General features: G+C 37.7%; 1 protein-coding gene across 1 annotated transcript; it reads right to left on the bottom strand.

Moving 5' to 3' along the window:
* Positions 1–18,493: 18,493 nt before the first annotated feature.
* LOC118857595 (ras-related C3 botulinum toxin substrate 1-like) lies at positions 18,494–19,177 on the bottom strand. Its single transcript, XM_036768223.1, has one exon. It carries the CDS (start codon positions 19,175–19,177, stop codon positions 18,494–18,496), a length of 684 nt encoding a protein of 227 aa, XP_036624118.1.
* Between the last annotated feature and the right edge of the window lie 1,004 nt (positions 19,178–20,181).

Consider the following 20,181-nt stretch of genomic DNA (forward strand, 5'->3'; position numbering starts at 1 on the left):
TTAAAAAGGACTAAACAACAACAAAGGAACAGTTTCTACAATTGTAAGGGTATTTTGGTGGTTTATTGTGGTGGAGATTAGGGAGAGCAGTCCTGCGATTTCATGGGCTAAATAGAACTCCCATTGAGGTGACTCCCTTTATCACTGTATGTCTACACTTGCTCTACAACTACTTGCCTGAAATACTGCTAAAGTTAAGCTACTTACCCAGGGTTACAGGGCCAGAATGCATCAGATATGGAACTCAAATCCAGACCGTATTGACTTACACCAGCTGCTTCTCTAGTTTTTACAAAGACTGGGAAAGAGAAGGGAAGGAAAAGGAATTTGCATTTATATAGCATCTACCGTGTACCTGGAACATTTGGTCTTCATATGCCTGGAGGTATGTGCTGTTATTATCTCTATTTGGCAGTTGAGGAAATAGGTTAACAGAACGTAAGTGATTTAACCAAAGTCACACAGCCAGTTAATATCTGTTGAATTCAGATCTGCCTGATTTCAGGTCTAGCCTATTCACTTCCCCACCAGCTGCCTCTAGAAGCTGACTGGGCTTAAATTCCACAGCTAGGAAAATCTGTTTAGAGATCTAAGGCTGATACAGAGTCTAGGTCGGTGCAATGGTTAGCATATGGGGCCTTAAGTCAGGAAAATACATCTTTCTGAGTTCAGATTCTACCTCAGATACTTATTAACTATGTGATCCCAGACAAGTCACCTAACTCTGTTTTCAGTTTCCTCATCTATAAGATGAGCTGCAGAAGGAAATGGCAAACCACTCCAGGATCTTTGCCAAGAAAACCCCAGATGGGGTCATGAAAAATCCGACATCACTGAAATGACTGAGCAGTAACAGAGTCCCTGAGGGAAAAGCAAATCTTATTTATTATTCGGGGACATTTCCAGAAGTTCCAGGTCAATTATAACTCCAAGATAGCAGAATGCATCATCTGTCAACTGCTAGGATTGCCTCTTAAAAATCACCTAATTCCTTAAGTGGATTTTTTAATATTAAGATCATTTTACCATTAGGATCATTGGATCATAGAAACAGCTGGTGGTACAGTGGATAGAACCCTGGGCTTGTAGTCAGGAAGACGTGAGTTCAAATTCAGCCTTAGACACTTAGTACCTGTGTGGCCCTGGGCACATCACTTAACCCCACTTTCTTCAAAAGTAAAATGGGTATAATACTATATGAATGCTTCTTTCCATTGTTGTTCATCCTGTTTTCAAAGAAGATCAGTGACATCACAGGGTGGTGCATTGACTTGCACGTGAATCGGATCTGAATGAGGCCCAGGTGCACTAAGTCATCATCCTCACTCTGTCTTCCAGTTATTGTAATACAGTAGCAAGACAAAAGTCAGGACTACTGGTGATGGTCTGGGATGCAGTGAATGACCTTGGATGACCATACCACCTAATTTAGCCACCTCCATGGCCATTAGAACAAATTGTTTTCATCAGCCCATTCATCTGAGGAAAGTCTTAACATGTTTATAGTAGAAGTCCCCCTAATTTACCTTTATAAGTTTGAGGCCTGTCAGTTATCATCAACCTGGTTGAGCTGATCTGCCAAGAAGGTTTTACCAAGGTGTGTCTACTATGCAGGCTACAGCTTCTTGGAGCCATGAGTTAGACACAGTATGTGCTAAATAAATGTTATTACCATTATGGCTCAAAAGAAGGAAGGGCCAGAGGTAGAGCCAAGATGGTAGAGGAAAGGCAAGGACTCACCTGAACACTCCATGAAACCCATCCAAATGCCTTTAAAAAATGAATCTACACAAGTTCTAAAGCCGCAAAGCCCATAAAAAGATGGAATGAAATAAATTTCCAGTCCAAAACAACTTGAAAATTTGGCAGGAAAGGTCTGTTGCACCAGGGTGAGAGAGGAGTGTAGTGTGGCACAGGCTGTGCTAGTACAGAGTGAGCCCAAGAAAATCTGGAGCAGGCCTCAGGGTGGCTGAATCACTGGCAGCAGGGGTAGTTTCCAGACCTCTCAGCCCACAGACTCCAGAGACAACTTGGAAAGTCAGTGGGAAAGATTTGTCACACTTGGGTGAGAGTGGAGCCCAGTCCAGCACAGGCCTGCCAGCACAGCCCTGGCTCTAGCAAACCAGGAGCAGGCCTTGGGAGTGACTGAATCAGTGGCAGTGGCAGCACCAGAGACTTCCAGAGCTCTCAGCTCACAGAGAGTAAGGGGGTTGAACAACTGATCTGAAGGAGATTCCAATGATCTTTTTGCTAGCACTGAGGCCCATGCTAGGATCCAGGTCACAGTCCTGAGTGGCAGTCCCAGGTTGAGGAGGAACACTCGCACAGCAGAGCTTGCAGCAGCAGTGGAGCAGATACCCTCCTCACAGTTCCAGGCCAGAAAAGAATGCTTGCGGTGGCTCACAGACCAGAACACTGGCCAGGAGTAATCACATCTCCTTAGATCATACCACCTTGGAAGAACTGAAAACTTACAGGTCCCCAGAAATATCTCTGTAAACAGCCGCACAAAACTCCTGAAGAAGATCAAAACACGCAGCCAGAAGAAGTCAACAAAATCAAAGAACCCACATCAAAAGCCTCCAAGAAAAATATGAATTGGTGTCAGGCCATGGAAGACCTCAAAAAGGATTTGGAAGGTAAGAGAAGTAGAGGAAAAATTGGGAAGAGAAATGAGAGTGATGTAAGAAAATCATGAAAAACAACTCAATGACTTGCTAAAGATGACCCCCAAAATACTGAAGAAAATAGCACCTTAAAAATGGATTAACCCAAATGGTAAAAGAGCTCCAAAAAGCCAATCAGGAGAAGAATGCCTTGAAAGGCAGAATTAGCCAAATAGAAAAGGAGGTCCAAAAGACCACTGAAAAAAGAGATTAGAACGGAGCAAGTGGAAGCTAGTGAGTTTATGAGAAATCAAGAAACTATAAAACAGAAACAAAAGAATGAAAAAATGGAAGACAATGTAAAATATGTCATTGGAAAAACCACTGACCTGGAGAATAGATCCAGGAGAGATAACGTAAAAATTATTGGACTACCTAAAAGCCATGATCAAAAACTAAAAGACCCTAGACATCATTTTTCAAGAAAATATCAGGGAGAACTACCCTGATATCCTAGAGCCAGAGGGTAAAATAGAAATTGAAGGAATCCACCAATCGCCTCTTGAAAAAAATCCCAAAAAGAAAACTCCTAGGAATATTATAGCCAAATTCCAGAGTTCCCAGGTGAAGGAGGAAATACTGCAAGCAGCCAGCAAGAAACAATTCAAGTATTGTGGAAACACAATCAGGCTAACACAAGATCTAGCACTTTCTACATTAAGGGATTGAAGGGCTTGGAATATGATATTCTGCAGGTCAAAGGAGCTGGGATTAAAATGAAGAATCACCTACCCAGCAAAACTAAGTATAATACTCCAGGACAAAATATGGATTTTCAATAAAATAGAGGACTTTCAAGCTTTCTAAGTGAAAAGACCAGAGCTGAATAGAAAAATTAACTTTCAAATGTGAGAATCAAAAGAAGCATGAAAAGGTAAACAGGAAAGAGAAATCATAAGGGACTTACTAAAGTTGAACTGTTTGGTTTACATTCCTACATGGAAAGATGATATTTTTAACTCATGAAACCTTTCTATGTATTAGGGTAGTTGAAGGGAATATACATATATAAAGACAGAAGGCACAGGGTGAGTTGAATATGAAGGGATGATATCTAAAAATAAATAAATACAATTAAGGTGTGAGAGAGAAACATTGGGAGAAGGAGAAAGTGAGAGATAGAATGGGGTAAATTATTTCACATAAAAGTGACAAGAAAAAGCAGTTCTATTGGAAGGGAAGAGGGGGCAAGTGAAAGGGAATGAGTGAATCTTGTACTCATCAGGCTTGACTTTAGGAGAGAACAACATACACACTCAATTGGGTATCTTACCCTACAGGAAAGTAGGAGAGAAGGGAATAAGAGAGAGGAGATGACAGAACTGAGGGCAGAGTGGGTGAGGAGGTAATCAAAAGCAAACACTTTTGAAAAGGGTCAGGGTCAAGGGGATAAAATTGAATAAAGGGGGACAGGATAGGATGGAGGGAAATATACTTAGTCTTTCACAATATGACTGTTATGGAAGTGTTTTGCATAATGATACATGTGTGGCCTATGTTGAATTGCTTGTCTTCTCAAGCAGGGTGGGTGGGGAGGGAAGAAGGGAGAAAATTTGGAACTCAAAGTTCTAAAAATGAATACTCAAAAAAAGTTGGGTTTTTTTTTACATGCAACTGGGAAATAAGCTATACAAGCAATAGGGTATAAAAATCTATCTTGACCTACAAGAAAGTAAGGGGAAAGGGATGGGGTGGGAAGTGGGGTGACAGAAGGGACAGTATACTAGGGAAAAAGGCAATCAGAATATATGCCATCTTGGGGTGGGTAGAGGGTAGAAATGAGGAGAAAATTTGTAACTCAAAATCTTGTGGAAATCAATGTTAAAAACTAAAAAAATATTAAATAAAGAATAAAGACAAAAAGAATGTAAGCTTCTGGAGAGTTTGTTATTGTTCAAGTGTTTCAGTTGTGTCCTACTCTTCATGATTCCATTTCAGGTTTTCTTGGCAAAGATACTGTAGTGGTTTGTCACTTCCTTCTCCAGCTCATTTTACAGGTGAGAAAACTGAAGCAAATGGAGTTAAATGTCTTGCCTAGGGTCATGTAGCTAGTAAATGTCTGAGCCCAGATTTGAATTCAGGTTTTCTTGACTCTAAGAGCAGCACTCTATCCACTTTGCCATCTAGCTGCCCATATCTTGGGGGCAGGGACTGTCTTTCTTATATTTGTATTCTCCTTGTTAACATAGTGCTTGGCACATTATTACTTTATAAATGTCTGTGACCTTACTGTTGATTGACTGACTGCCCAACACATATAGACCAAGGGGTCAGTAGTGGAAAAAGTTTAAGAAGCCCTGACACAGTCCAACCTTGTCATTTCACAGAGGAAGAATCTGAAGCCCAGAATGACAGTCAATTCCATTTTGAGGAAATGTGAGATAAGCTATTAGAAAAAAAATAAGAATCTTAATACTGTACTATGTCACATCTTGTTTTCTCCAGAAAATTCAAAAGGGACTGAGTTACCTCAGCATGTAGTGACTTCCTTATTTCTGGAGGTTTCAAGTGAAGACTGAATCACCACTTATCCAAGACGCTATGGAGAGATTTCTAATTTTTCTCATTTAGTTCAAGGGTTAACTAGATGACCTATGATGCTCCTTCCAACTCTATGACTCAAATAGAGATAGTCTTAGTCAATGAAATAGAGACAGACCTCCCCCATTTCAGATAATACTATATAAAATCACAAACATATTTGCAGGTTCAGCTCCCTGAGTCTAGAGAGTATTAAACTGACATCCCCATGCTAAAACTGCAGTGGAAAATCTGTTAATTTTCATTTTCTGCCTTTATAAGCTGACTCACATGCTGAATACATAATTAATCCATCTGGGAAGTGGGATGTGAGGGAATTCAACATTATTGACTTTTAAAATATGATGGAAAACATTTCCCAGATAAATTAATTATATCATATATGTGCTTACACAAAATTTGTCACATAAATATTTGTTAGATGATACAGCTGTTAGTTTTACATAAGTATATAATATACACGTACCATATATATGTATCTATATGTAAATATAGTTACATATATATTCGGAGAGAGAGAGAGAGAGAGAGAGAGAGAGAGAGAGAGAGAGAGAGAGAGGAAGCTGTCCTAAAGCTTCTACAACAAAATTATGTTTCATAACCTTTCAATTATGAAATTTCAAGTCATACAAGAATACTTATGCAGAGCCAATAGAATAGCATGCTAAACATTGTTATATTGACATTCTTTAGTTAATAGTATTCATATAATATACAGCACAGTAAGAAAGACTCCCCCTGGCTATTTTTTAAAAATCCATGTTTAAAAATCAGTCCAACTTCACAGCTATTTTGAAAGTCCCAAGTCATCAAATTAAAACAAAGACAGTTTGCTGCATACTAACGGATTGTAGAATATGGCTAAAGATACTAGAAGAATTTTAGAGAAGGGGAAGTCAGTGGTGATTGAGATTTGCATGGAATAAAATGCTACACTAAGAGTATATGGTAGTGGATAAAGTACTGTATTTGGAGTCAGGAGAAGCCAAGTGTGAATTTTACATCAAACACTTACTAGTTTTTCAGGTTAGTGACTTATCCTCTCTGTCCCTCAGTTTCTTTATCTATATAATGAGGGGTTAGATTTGATAGCTTTTGGAGTCCTTTCCAGCTTTGAATCTATGATCCTACAAGTTTGATGCAATTTCCCATCATCAATACTTCAACTCATAGTTATTGAAAGTGCAGTTTTAACACAATGAAAGAATCACCTAGGATCGTAAGATTACAAAGTCTAGTACATTGTGGGGCACTAAATAAACTGGAATGTGGGATGATCATCTGCTTAAACAGGGTATTACATGAAGCCTTTGAGTCACTGCCACCTACCTGGACTGGGAGGCAAGGGAGAATGTCTGTCAGCCCCAATCATCTTTGCCCCCTCCATATCTACCAGCTAGCCACAAAGTCTCTTCCTTGCGTCTCTTGGCCCAACAGATGTAGCCAAGGCTGTAGATAATAGAGAAAGCAATGATTTGTTTCTGAGGAAGAGCCAGAGGTTACAAAGAGCTCCTTGCTGCTCTGCCCCCCTCCCCCCAGTCTTTTAGGGGATTGACAATGGGTTGAGGCTTGTTTGACTCTTGTCACCACCGACAGACAACAAAGATTATTGGAAATCTTTCTAAAATGTATGATGTACAATTGAACTTTCCTAAGCAGAGTATGCATCTAATTGAAGTGTTTCTTGATGACTCCAGGTCTTCAGCATGAAAACCAATTATTATACTGTCAGGGGGCTATTGCCATAGAGCCTGCCTGCAAGAATTTTTTTAACCTACTCAGGGAAATAACATGCACACATAAACAATTAATGAATAAGCCAAGACTGAATACTGGTATAATAACGTGTTAAATTTTGAAGGGAGGGTAATAAAGATCCTAGGATTTATAGATGGAAGATACTTCCTCATTTTACAGATAAAGAAATTGAGGACTATAGAGGTTAAAAGACTTGGTCAAGGTTTTACAGATATTAAGATCACAAGTTCATACAATTAGAGCTGGGAAACACCTTACAGACCATCTAGTCCAACCCTCTCAGTTTACAGGTGAAAAATTGATGCCCAGATAATCAATAATTTGCCAAGGGTCTCACAGCTAGAAAATAGCAGACTTGGGATTTAAATTCAGATCCTACATGGACAATTATAAATCCAATTATCCTTTTACTGCAATACAGGTAGATTGGTGGCACAATGGACAAAGTGCTAGGCATGCAGTCAGGAAGGCCTGAGTTCAAATTCAGACTCAGACTAGGCACATGACCCTGGACAAGTCACAAAACCCCTCAGTGTCTCTGTTTCCTCAACTGTAAAATGGAGATAACAGTACCTATCTTGCAGAGCTGTTGTGAGGATAAATTGATATAATATTTGTAAAGCTCTTAGTACAGTATATGGCTACATAATATATTTGGCAATACAGGAGAGCTACATACATGTTTATTCCCTTCTTTTTCTCTCTCTCCTATTGGAGAAGAATGCAATATATTTTTAAAAAATGCTATTTGTGTTTAAGAAATAAGATGTGCAATAAGAAGAAAGTCCTCCATATATGCAAAAATATCTATAGCAACACTTTTAGTGATTACAAAGAACTGGAAAGCAAATACCTGCCCATTGATTGGAAAACAACTAAAAAAAACTGTGCTACATGACTGTAATGGAATATTACTACTCTGTAAGAAATGATGTGCTTGATGAATACAGAGAAATATAGAAAAATCTATATGAACTGATGAAGAAGGAAGGAAACAGAGTTAAGAATACAACATACAAAAATAACTGCAACAATGTAATTGGAAAGAACAACTGCACACCACAAATCAAAAGCGGATGTAATAAAATTATAGAGATCAGGTAGGACTTGAATGAAGAGATATAAGGACACCCCCAAATCATCCATTTGTGGAGTTGAGAGGTCTATAAGCATTATACATGGCATCTTTTGGGGAGGGACATTTTCAGTATATCACTTGTGTTCATTTCTTTCTTTTTTCTCTCTAAAAATACAATTTATTATATGGGATGGTTGTCTGGGAGATGGAGAGGGAAACCACACTTGAGATAACTGTTATGATGTAAGAAACCAAAGGTAATAAAAACTTACTTTAAAAAATAAGATGTGGAATTTGAACTGAGACTTGAAGGGTGGAAAGGATATGAAATGGATATGGATATGGATAAGGAGAAGAGGACAAAGGACTGTATTCCATGTAGGGAGAAAAACATAAGCACTAAAAGGAACTACCAACCTGAGAAATGAAAATTTTAGACCAATATATCCACAGAATATTAATAAGAAATGTTAGATATAAAATGAACAGACTACAACATATAGAAAATAATGCATATTCTGACCAGGTTGGATTTACAATCAGGAATGCATGGCTACTTCAACATTAGGAAATCTGTGATAATATTGGATCACATTAATAAGAAGAACAGTAAGAATTATATAATTACATCAACAAATGCTGAAAAAATGTAACAAACCAATACCCACTATTAAAAAACATCCAAATACTAAATAGCACAGGAATAAATTGACTATTCCTTAATATGGTTAATAGTATTTCTCTAAAACCATGAACCAGAGTTATATGTAATACATAAGAGAGATAAACTCAAGACTTCACCACTAAAACCAGAGTAAAGAAAGGATGTCCTTTGTTACCACAATTATTTGATATGGTGCTATAAATTCTAACTATAGCAATAAGAAAAGTTTTAAAAATGAGAGAATGAACATAGGGAAAAAATAACAAAATTATTGTTTTATGCAAATGATATGTGGGTTTTAGAAAACCCTATAAAGTTTACCAAAAGTTAATTTAAACAACTTCAACAAAGTGGTAAAATACAAAATAAATAAGCAGAAATCATCACCCTTTCTGTATATCAGCAACAAAACCTACCAGGAAGAACTAGAAAGAGAAATTGTGTTCAAATAACTACAAAATATTCAAAATATTTGTGTGTCCACAAAAATATATAAATATAACTACTAAATACTGTTAGAGCGATAAAGATAAAATAAATAATTGAACATATACTAATTGTTCTTGGTCAGGCTGTGGCAATATAATGAAAATGACAATACTTTCTAAATTAGTTTACTTATTTATTGATCTGTCATTCACATTACTAAAGGATTTCTTTGTAGAGCTAGAATAGCATAATTATACTGATCTGGAGGGAGTTAAAAATTATAATCTCAAGAGAAATAATAGAAAAGAGTAGAAAGGAAGGAGATCCTCTGATAACTGATTCGAAACTATATTACAAAAAAAGTAAACAAAACTATCTGATACTGGTTTAAAAATAGAAAAGTACACCAGTGGAACAAATTACAGACCTACAGAAGCAAATGCACATACTAACGGTGTCATTTTGCTTTGTTTTAATGGTAGGAATAACTCAAAAGATTCTCTTGTTGAACTCCTTTTTTTCTTTTTTTTCACTGATGGTAAGGCTCAGGTTTGCAGAGTATATCACTTTTGACTGTATCCTGAGCTCCTTTGTTTCTAAGAACATATTATTCCATTCCCTTCTTTGATTTCTAATGGGTGCAAAACACTTTTATGTGACTCGTAATTTCTTGGATCTTTCTCCTTTCTTCCTGCTGAACTTGTTTTTTGTCATTTTAATTGTAAACTATAATGACTATGTATCTTGGACTTTAAGCATTGAGTTTGCTTTTTGTTTGCTTAAATAATTTCCATAGACGAGGGCAACATATTTTCATACTTATTTTTCTTTGGTAGTGTTATTCATTTACCTCTCCTGTGTTTCTGTTATTTCGGGAAGTTTATAAATCAAAGTGTGCTCACATCCGGCAGTAGTCTGGTAAATGTTTAATAACAGGCTCACAAAAAAGCATGCACAACACACTTTTAGATTTAATCTACATTAACAACATTTTCTCCATCACTTTCTTAAGTTTAGATAATGAATACAATAATCAAACAAGCCCTGATTTGTAGTGTTTGTGGATTTCTGATATGTAAATGATCACATTGAGAATTTAACAATCAGCTTTGAAGAATCAGTTTCAGCCAACTCTACCCTAACCCTGCATATGTTATTACAGTAGTAGTAGTAGTAGTTGTTGATGATGATAATGATGATCAGGTGTACTGGGAGTTTGGTGTATGTCAGGTGACCTAAGATGGTGTCACCTATGTAAGAGACAAGAAAACTGGTACATTGTGGACAGTCTGCATTGGCCTTCCTCATGGTTGTGAACAGCCTTTTTTCATCGCCTCAAATTATCAGCATTTTAAAACTACGTGATTGTGCACATTGTTTTACGAACATTAATGTCTGAGTGAAGGACTCCATTAACAGCAGGTGACAATATGTGATTAATGGTGAGGGCCCAAAGAACCAAGTTTTCTCCCCTCTCCCCAATTTACCCCAGGTAGCACAAAATACGTGCCTGGATTTGTGGTCTTTCATTCATTTGTCTTATTAAGTTGTAGGTACAGGGAGAAGTCCCTGCCCTAGGAATTTGAGCCGCAGAGATCCAGGAGCCCAGGAACCAGGCCAGTTGTTTCAACCAGCCCAGAAGTGAAGCCTTCAGGGGAGTTGAGGATACCAGCTCAGCCGGGTCTTTGAATGTGAACTTGGTTTGAATAATGCTATAAAGGAACTCAGCTTATCTGTGAGACTAATTCTTCTTCCCTCCCCAGAGACCAAGGTGAAAAAGGGGAATTGTGCCCCTGAACTGTTGTGGGAAATTTGTCTGTTTTTTTCTTGCCATGTCTTTGAAGTAAATATTCCTTAGTAAAACTTAATTTGATATTTACTGGCCCTTGAAATGGGGAGAGCACAATCAGTGGGAGGTTAAACCAAAGGTAGAACAGACTTCCTAATTGCTGCAGGGTTCCAGATAACCCTGGGGAGGAGATGAAATGGAACAGGTCTGGTCCCCAGCAGGAGATCAGTTAACTCAGGTTATAGGAGGAGTGCTTCACATATTTGTTTTTTGTTGAATGTCAGAAGACAGAAGACTTTGAATGAAAATGATTTTCTGCTACACAAGCAAAACCAAACCAAACCAAAAAAGTCAGTGGTACTCATCTGTCAGAAACTTCATAAATTCTTTTAGCCCATATCCATGATATAGTTCAGGCTTAAGTCAGACTTAATATTTAGATTTGGATATAAAGAATAGACTTCAGTTGGTTCTAGATCAAGATCTTGTTCTAGTTCTAGGTTCTAGATCTTGACCCTGAACAGTGGACTTTAATATTCCGATTAATGACAATCATTATGTCAAATGTTAATTTATCTCCCTACTTAGGGGGAGGAACAGGTTCAAGCAAAACCCATGCAGTACATGCTTGAGACATCAACATCAGTCAGTAAGCATTTATTGATCACTTTAATATGTGTCAGGCAGCATATTTAACCCACAGTAAGCCTCCAATGGATCAGTCATAGTCATCAGAGCACATAGTCTTCATCAAATTTATGCCAAAGAAATATGCTCAGATCAGGTAGAAACAATGCAAGCCTTTACTGTTGGCCTTATAGTTTACCATTTCTCCTTGAAATCAGGGACTGTGATTTCTTGTGTTCTTGTTAGACTATTACATGCATCTTTTTCCACCAGAGATGATTTTGACCATTTCAGATTACTGCAGTTCCTGCCATTCAGTGATCTTGGTGCTATCAAATATCATTGAGTTCCTGATGCCTCCTGGAAGAGAGCCAAAGTAATTCTATCTACCCTATAAATCGGGCAGCTATTCTGGGAGCCTTCATAGCTTTTCCCTAGTGTGAGTAGCCCATTTGCATTCAGTCTAATGCAAAGGCATAAACCACTGTGGTTAATATGCAAAGGCAGTCTCAGGAAGGGATACAAATAAATCTTCCTGCCATGGTCCTTTAAGGTCTGAGAAGGATAATATGTTAAACGATGGATGGAGTAGAAACTTTGGGAAAGAGCAGGTTTAGTGGGACTTTACAAAAGTTTCCCTGAGAGCCATGCCTTATCCATGCACGTCTGCTCCCTTGTTTTGAGAGAAATGTCATACAAGGATTTCTGAACTAAAAGTAATGAGCAAAGAAAAATCAAGAATGACCTTTACCTTTTTAAAGGTAGATAAAGTGCTTTATGTCAAGAATAGGTACCCAGTCAAAGTTCAAGCCATAACAAACAATGTTTTTCAAATAGGAAACAAGGCTACCCCTTTCTTGTGATGGGTATAGAATTTAGAGGTCATCCTTTTGGCCCAGAATAGTCTGTGCTGTGGTGTTATTGTTTTTTTTTTCTATTTTAAAAAGAAAATGTATTCTCTGGCATGTTCACCATGCTTTAATCTCCTCCAGGACAGGCTCCTTCTTGTCATTATTCTCTGGGATGTCCAGAATACACACCTGTGAGTTATTAAAACTGCCAGACAGTTTTCCCCTTCTTTAGGCTGAGAAATTGTACCAGCATCTAAAGTAATCAAATTGATTATTGTTTTTGAGTAAAATTTCCATTAATCCCAATAATTTATTATCTATCTTTACTGACTTTTTCAAAAATTGGATTGTACTATAGACATATTCTTTAAATATAATTTAAAGGATGAACAGGATATATTGTGCCTAATGTTCTTTTCTCAGCTCAAATCCCTTGGTAGGTAAATAGCATAGAAGACAGAGTGCTGGATTTGAAATCCAGAAGACTTTTTAGAACATATAGGTTCTTTTCCTGTTCCCCTAATCATCTTTGGAAATAGAACTAGTTATGGTATTGAGTCTAATGGTAAGGAGGAAGGGAAGAAAAAAAAGCAATTTACATTTTATTATATACTTAATAGGAATAGCAAGTTGTACATAATAGATTTACATTTTCATGCACAATCATGTTTTTATTATACTATGTTATGAAACTGCTTGTTTTATTTCATAAATTTAACAAAAATCTGTAATAGCAGACATGAAACTAAAAAAAATGAAATCAGGGAGACTTACGGTGAAATCCTTTCTCACACATATTTTAATTGTTGTGACCTAGACAAGTGACTGAACCTCTCTCAACCTCACTTTCTTCATTTCTAAAAAGAGATGATTGGACTAGATGACCTCTGAGGAATCTCCCAACTCTAATTTCATGTTCTATGACACTACATAGGAGGAAAACTTGTGATCAGTCCCTCTTTTTCATTCTCTGAGATGCTGTGATTTATGTGTATATGCTACTTACTTCTCTGAGTGACCTTGAACAAGCCCCCTTCCTTCTCTGGGAGTCTGAGACAGAAAGATAATAATCTGCAAGAGAGGGATAATTAAGACCTGTTCTTTTTGCTTCACAGGGTTGTTGTGAGGAAAGTAATTATAGGTCATAAAAACTCATAAATGTGAACTATTATTAGTCATACTGAGGTTCAAGAAAAAAAAATTTGTGAGAACAAAAGGTCAAGAATATCAAGAGGATTAATGAAAAAGAATACAAAGCAAGGTGGCCTAGCAATACCAAGTATCAAACTATATTATAAAGTAGTAATCATCAAAAGTATCTGGTACTGGCTAAGAAATAGAGTTGTGGATGATCAGTGGAATGCATTAGGTACACAAGGCATAGTCCTCAATGACCATAGTAACTTAGAGCTTGATAAACCCAAAGACCCCAACTTTTGGGGTAAGGACTCACAATTTGAGAAAAACTGCTGGTAAAACTGGAAAATGATCGGATACAAACTAGGGATAGACCAACATCTCACTTTGTATACAAAGATAGGGTTAAAATGAATGCATGACTTAGACATAAAGAGTGTCACCATAAGCAAATTAGAAGAGCAAGGAATAATCTACCTGTCAGATATATGGGGAAGGGAAGAACTCATGATCAAACAAGAGACAGAAAGCATTACAAAATGTAAAATAGATAATTTTGATATATTAAAATAAAATCTTTTGCACAAACAAAACTAATGAAACCAAGATTAGAAGGAAATCAGAAAGCTGGGAAATAATCTTCATAGCAAGTGTCTCTAATAAAATCAGGCCTCATTTCTCAACTATATAGACAAGTGAGTCAAATTGATGAGAATACAAGCCATTCCTCAATTGATAAACAGTGAAAGGAAATGAATAGGCAGTTTTCAGGTGAAGAAATCAAGGCTATATATAGGCATGTGAAGAGGTGCTCTAAATCACTTTTGGTTAGAGAAATGCAAATTAAAACAACTCTGAGGTACCACCTCACACCTATCAGATTGGCTAATATGACAGAAAAGGAAAATGATAAATGTTGGAGATGTGGGAAAATTGGGACACAAATACATGGAGTTGTGGAATAATCAACCATTTTGGAGAGCAATTTAGAACTATGCCCAAAGGGCTATAAAACTGTATACTCTTTGACCCAGCAATACCACTAGTAGGTCTGTATCCCAAAGAGATCATAAAAAAGGGAAAAGGACCTACATGTACAAAAATATTTGTAGGAGCCCTTTTTGTGATGGCAAAATATTGGAAACTGAGGGGATGCCCATCAATTGGTGAATGGCTGAACAAACTGTGGTATATGAATGTAATGGAATACTATTGTGCAATAAGAAATAATGAGCAGGCAGAATTCAGAAAAACATGGAAAGACTTGCATGAACTGATGGAAAGTGAAATGAGCAGAACAGGAAAACATTGTAGACAGTATCAGCAACATTATGTGTAGACCAAATATGACTCAGCTCTTCTCAGCAACACAAAGATCCAAGACAAGTACAAAGGACTTACAAAGGAAAATGCTATCCACTCCAGATAAAAAACTGATGGACTCTGAATACAAATTGAAGCATATTTTTACATTTTTTTTGTTTTTTTTTCTTTTTCATCTGTTTCTTTTGTCACAACTGACTAATATGGAAATGTTTTACATGATAGCACATATATAACCTATATCAAATTGCCCACCATTTTCATAAGAGGGGAGGGGAGTGAGGGAGAGAGAAAAATTTGGAACTCAAAATCTTGTAAAATGAATGTTAAAAGTTGTCTTGACATGTAATTGGGAAAAATAAAGGAATATTAAAAATCTGTGCTAAAAATCAGTTCAATAAAGTCAGAACTCAAGGGCATCCCAAAGCAAATGGAGACTCAAGCAGAATTACCACAGCAGTGGGTCGTTAGAATCTCCAGACCTCACCTCATCCATTGTCAATTGAAGACATGGATCATTCTAGGACCCTGTGGTGCTAAGTGTATATTTGGTTAGCAGTTAAGAGTCAGGCAGGTCTTCTAGTATCAAAACTTCTAAGTGGATGTGATGCAGCATAATCCAGGATCTATACCAGCAGATAACAATCATAAAAACAATAATTAACATTTTTATAGCTCCTTAAAGGTTGCAAGGTACCTTATACAACATCTCATTTGAACCTTACTACAATCCTGTGAAATATAATTTTCCCCATTTTATAGAAGTTAACTATGTGTTCAATGTTACACAGCTATTAAGTGGTAGAAGCAGTATTTGTACTCAGCTCTTCTTGACTACAAAAATAGCATGGCCTGTGTGATAGGAAGAGCTGAGTTCAAATCCAGTCTTACACACTTAGTAGCTATGAGACCCTGAGCAAGTTATTTAGCCTCTGTCTGCCTCAGGTTTCCTCATCTCTATAATGGAGATAATGATATAGCATTCACCTCCCAGGGTTATTATGAGGATCAAATGAGGTAATATTTGTAAAGCTCTTTGCAAAACTTAAAGCTTCCTATAAATGTTAAGTATTAATATTATTATTGTTATTAAAGTCTCTCTACTTTCCCCTCATTCTACATTGCTCTTTACAAGCTCATAAAATTATATATGTTATCAAGTACTGAAAGAAAACTCAAACACTTAATATCAAGGTGTTATAATTACAGGGGACACATATTAAATCATAATAGTATGGTCAGAGATGTAGACATGGACATTTTTGATTCCTTGAAATAACAGTAAAACAGCTTGCTAATTATATGTGGTTCCACTGGGTAGATTACATTATTTTCAAGTTCTAGAAAGCAACTGTTATATTATGATCAGCTGTAATTTGGGAAGTAAACAGTTCCATATTGCAGCACATTTCATAAGATAAATTGTCAGGAGAAAAAAGTGATTCATTGGTGGTCATCGTAGCATATTAGTAAAGATTCAGAAAACAGTATTCTGGAAAACATTCAATGTCCATAAATCCAAAAGCATAGAATAATATTTCTATATTTCTATAGAATAATAATTCTATACTTGCCTTTTTTGAAAGAAAAACTTGATAGAAGTCATGTGGTATTACTTTATTAACTTAATAAAAGCCTTTGTTTTTGAAGTGGACATGTCATGAATTGCATATATTTTATCTTGGGTAATAAAGACATCAACTTTGATTTAATAACCTAGAAAGTGACTTTGGAAGTTCCAAATATGGATTTCTTTTTGTCACTCATATCCCTAATGTATTTGAAAGATATAAGGTTCCCTGAAGACTTCCCACAAGTTTTATCATCTATTGATTCCACAATCAGGAGACTGACTAAGTAAGTATGGTCCAAGACCCAGCAAACAGAAAGAAGATTCCATGGAAGGCACTGGAATATGCCAGATCAGCATATTACAAATGAAGGTTGCTTAACCTTGTGAATAATTAATATATAGAAATCATCAGTGAATTCATAGGTGATCAGCTGTGGAGTGGTCTAGCTTTACAGAAGGTTTTCCTCACAAAAAGGCAATAAAGAAAGTTGATTGGAGGCATTTAGTATGGGAGCCACAGAAATGTTTAATTAATACTGCTCTAGGAGTCCTATGAAATCTCACCTTAACATTAGGCAAAATTCTTGTGGCCTCTTTGTTTGACCAGATATTGAACTACTTCCTCAGTGCTTTCCCTTAGATACATAGGATCATAGATTTATACATGAAACGGACCTTAGAAGTCATTAAGTTGAATTCCCTTATTTTATAGATCCCCAAAAGTTAAGCGAGTTATCCAGGGTCACAAAAGTTACTAAGTATCTGAGTCAGGATTGGAACCCAGCTTCTTCCTGACTCACTATATCCCCATCCCTGTCCTCATATCCAATCTGTTGGAAAAGCCTTCACAATATCCATAGAACACTTTTTCTCTAACCTTGCCACCACTTGGGGATATTGAAATAGAGTAATGTCAGGGCTATTGCAATGGCTTCCTTGTGGATCTGTCTGCCTCAAGTCTCTCCCTACTCTGATCTACCCTTCGTTCAGTTACCAAAGTGATTTCCCTAAAGTGCAGGTTCGACCACATTATCCACCTACTTAAAAACCTTCAGTGACTCCCTGGTGCCTCTAGCATCAAATAAAAAAATGTTCAGTTTGGCATTCAAAGACTTTCATAACCTAGCCCCTCCTACCTTTCTAGTCTTCATACACCTTACTCCCAGACATAGATTGTTTGCTCCAATGACATTCACTTCCTGACACACCAACAAAACACCTCTTGGCTCCAGGCATTTTCACCGGCTGTTCCCCAGTCTGGTATGTTTTTCTTCCTCATGCATTTCCTGGATTCCCTGGATTTCTTCAAGTCCAAATTACAATCACATCTTCTATAAAAAACCTTTACCAACTCCTTTCAATTCTAGCACCTTCCTTCCATTAATTATTGCCTATTTATCCCACCCATAACTTGTTTATATGTATTTGTTTGTTGTCTCCTCTGCTGGACCAAGATTTTTTTTTTTTTTGAAATCACAGCAAGAGCTTGATTCTTAAAAGAATCTTCACTGTGAAAGCAAAAGACTGATCCAAAGACTATAGTTTTGTTATACACATTCCATTCCAATATACAGTACAATGTTATGTAATGAACATGGGTCGACAAATTATTCAATGCATTAAATATTTTTACTAAGCATACTGTACTTTTACATATCTGAAAAATTAGAAAGTGTTTTTGCATTTCCTACTGTCAGAAATTAAACAGTCTTCTTAAAGACAAAGGCCTTTAAAACACAGTTTAGTGCTTAGTGTTCATAGCACAACAATGCAACTTAGTCCAGTGGATATTTTGGCAACACTTAATTTGAGCAAGAACAGGGCTTTTGAAAAATAAAGCTTTAAGTAGGTTTGTCTTTTTTAGCATTTAGTTGTAATAGAATGTGGAAAAAAATCATTCTTTAACACTTTAAACAAAACCATGAAATTATTGATTGGTTCAGAAGGTTTTATGGAAAGAAACTAATTTTTAACAAAAACTTGGCATTGAGTGAATGCTCCACTGTTCAAGCAAAGCTTACCAAGGTCCAAAGGGGAATAGGGTAGGGATGTAACATTTACAACAGCAGACATTTTCTCTTCCTCTTCTCGACAGGGGGTGGGCAAAGAACCGCTCGAATAGCTTCATCAAACACTGTCTTGAGGCCTCGCTGTGTGAGTGCTGAACATTCCAGATATTTTACAGCGCCAATCTCCCTTGCCACGGCTAAACCCTGTCGATAGGTAATTGGAGTCAGCTTGTTCTTCCTTAGGTTCTCAATCGTGTCTTTATCATCTCTAAGGTCAAGTTTGGTGCCCACTAGAATTATGGGAGTGTTAGGACAATGGTGTTGCACTTCAGGATACCACTTTTCCCGGACATTTTCAAATGATTCAGGACTCACAAGGGAAAAGCAAATAACGAATACATCTGTTTGCAGATAGGATAAGGGACGTAATCGGTCATAATCTTCTTGGCCTGCTGTATTCCATAAACCCAAATTCACAAGTTTCCCATCTACCATAACATTGGCAGAATAGTTGTCAATGAGAGTAGGGCTGCAATCTCCAGGAAAAGCATTGGTCGTATAACTGATCAGTAGGCAAGTTTTACCTACAGCTCCGTCTCCTACCATCACACACTTGATGGCCTGCGTCGGGGCGGCTCGCGGGGCTGTCGCGGAGGCGGCGGAAGGAGGTGGAGGCGGCGGCTGCCGAGGCTGCCCGGGAGCAGAAGGTGAAGACCGACGGGCTCCGAACATGAAGGGCTACTGACAAGGCGGGGGAAGGCCCCGGGAACGGCGGTACGCGGATAGAAGGGGGGACGGGGACCGCAGTCCACGCTGCCTCACCCCTTAGCCGACTCGGACCAAGCTTTTTGAAGGGCAGAGGCTGTCTTTTGCCTCTTTTTGTATCTCTGGGAATTAGCACAATGCCTGGCTCCTGGTAGGCACTCAAGAAATATTGATTGATTAATTGACTTCAACACCGTATAGTGCCCTATACGCTGTATCAAAAGGCAGACACGAAACACCTATGTGGCACAGTACTTGCGGTGCTGATGTGATCAAAGATCTTCCACACCCATTCAATAGGATTCAGGTGAAGCTACTAAAGGGGACCTTGATTAGGAGAGGCTTGTTTGTAGGCAGGCCTACACCCTTTTGCTTTTAGGTGCTAAGCCCCAGTCCTAGACAGGGTGTGTATATATATACTTATATATATACACACTTAGTACATGTAGGGGTAGCCATTAAGCTCAAACTGGAGAGCTGCAGAGACCAGAGAGCTGTGAGAAGAAGATGAAGAGAGAACTGCGAGAGAGGATAAAGAACTGGGAGAGATAGAGAGACAGAGAGGTAACTGGAAGGGCTCTGAGAACTGCATGGGCTTTCAGAACTGCAGGAGAAGAGGATGCAGGCAAGCAGACAGTTAGGATTCATGAGTGAGTGGGTATGGGAAGGCCCTAGCAGAAGGTAGGGTTACAGGATGGCTTGGCTCTTCTCTTTGATACTGTGTTTTAATCTCCTTACTGTTACATTGAGGTGGGACTTACTGGTTTGGGTATACAATTACTGCTATGTTGAACTGGGGTTATTGGTTCTGAGATCTGATCCTCTGGTGTCTGAATAAATGTTTTACTTCTTCTGATTTCTATACAGAGTCCTTTATACTCTGTGATTCCAAACTATACAGGCATATTCATGGTCACCATTGATATCATGAATCTTGCCTTACTGATGCAGTATGAGATCTGAAGATAGGA

The sequence above is a fragment of the Trichosurus vulpecula genome, chromosome 7 (assembly GCF_011100635.1).
Source record: "Trichosurus vulpecula isolate mTriVul1 chromosome 7, mTriVul1.pri, whole genome shotgun sequence".
NCBI classification, from domain to species: domain Eukaryota; kingdom Metazoa; phylum Chordata; class Mammalia; order Diprotodontia; family Phalangeridae; genus Trichosurus; species Trichosurus vulpecula.

Coding starts and splice junctions, on each gene's coding strand:
- LOC118857595 (XM_036768223.1), bottom strand. CDS start 19,177: ATGTTCGGAGCCCGTCGGTCTTCACCTTCTGCTCCCGGGCAGCCTCGG.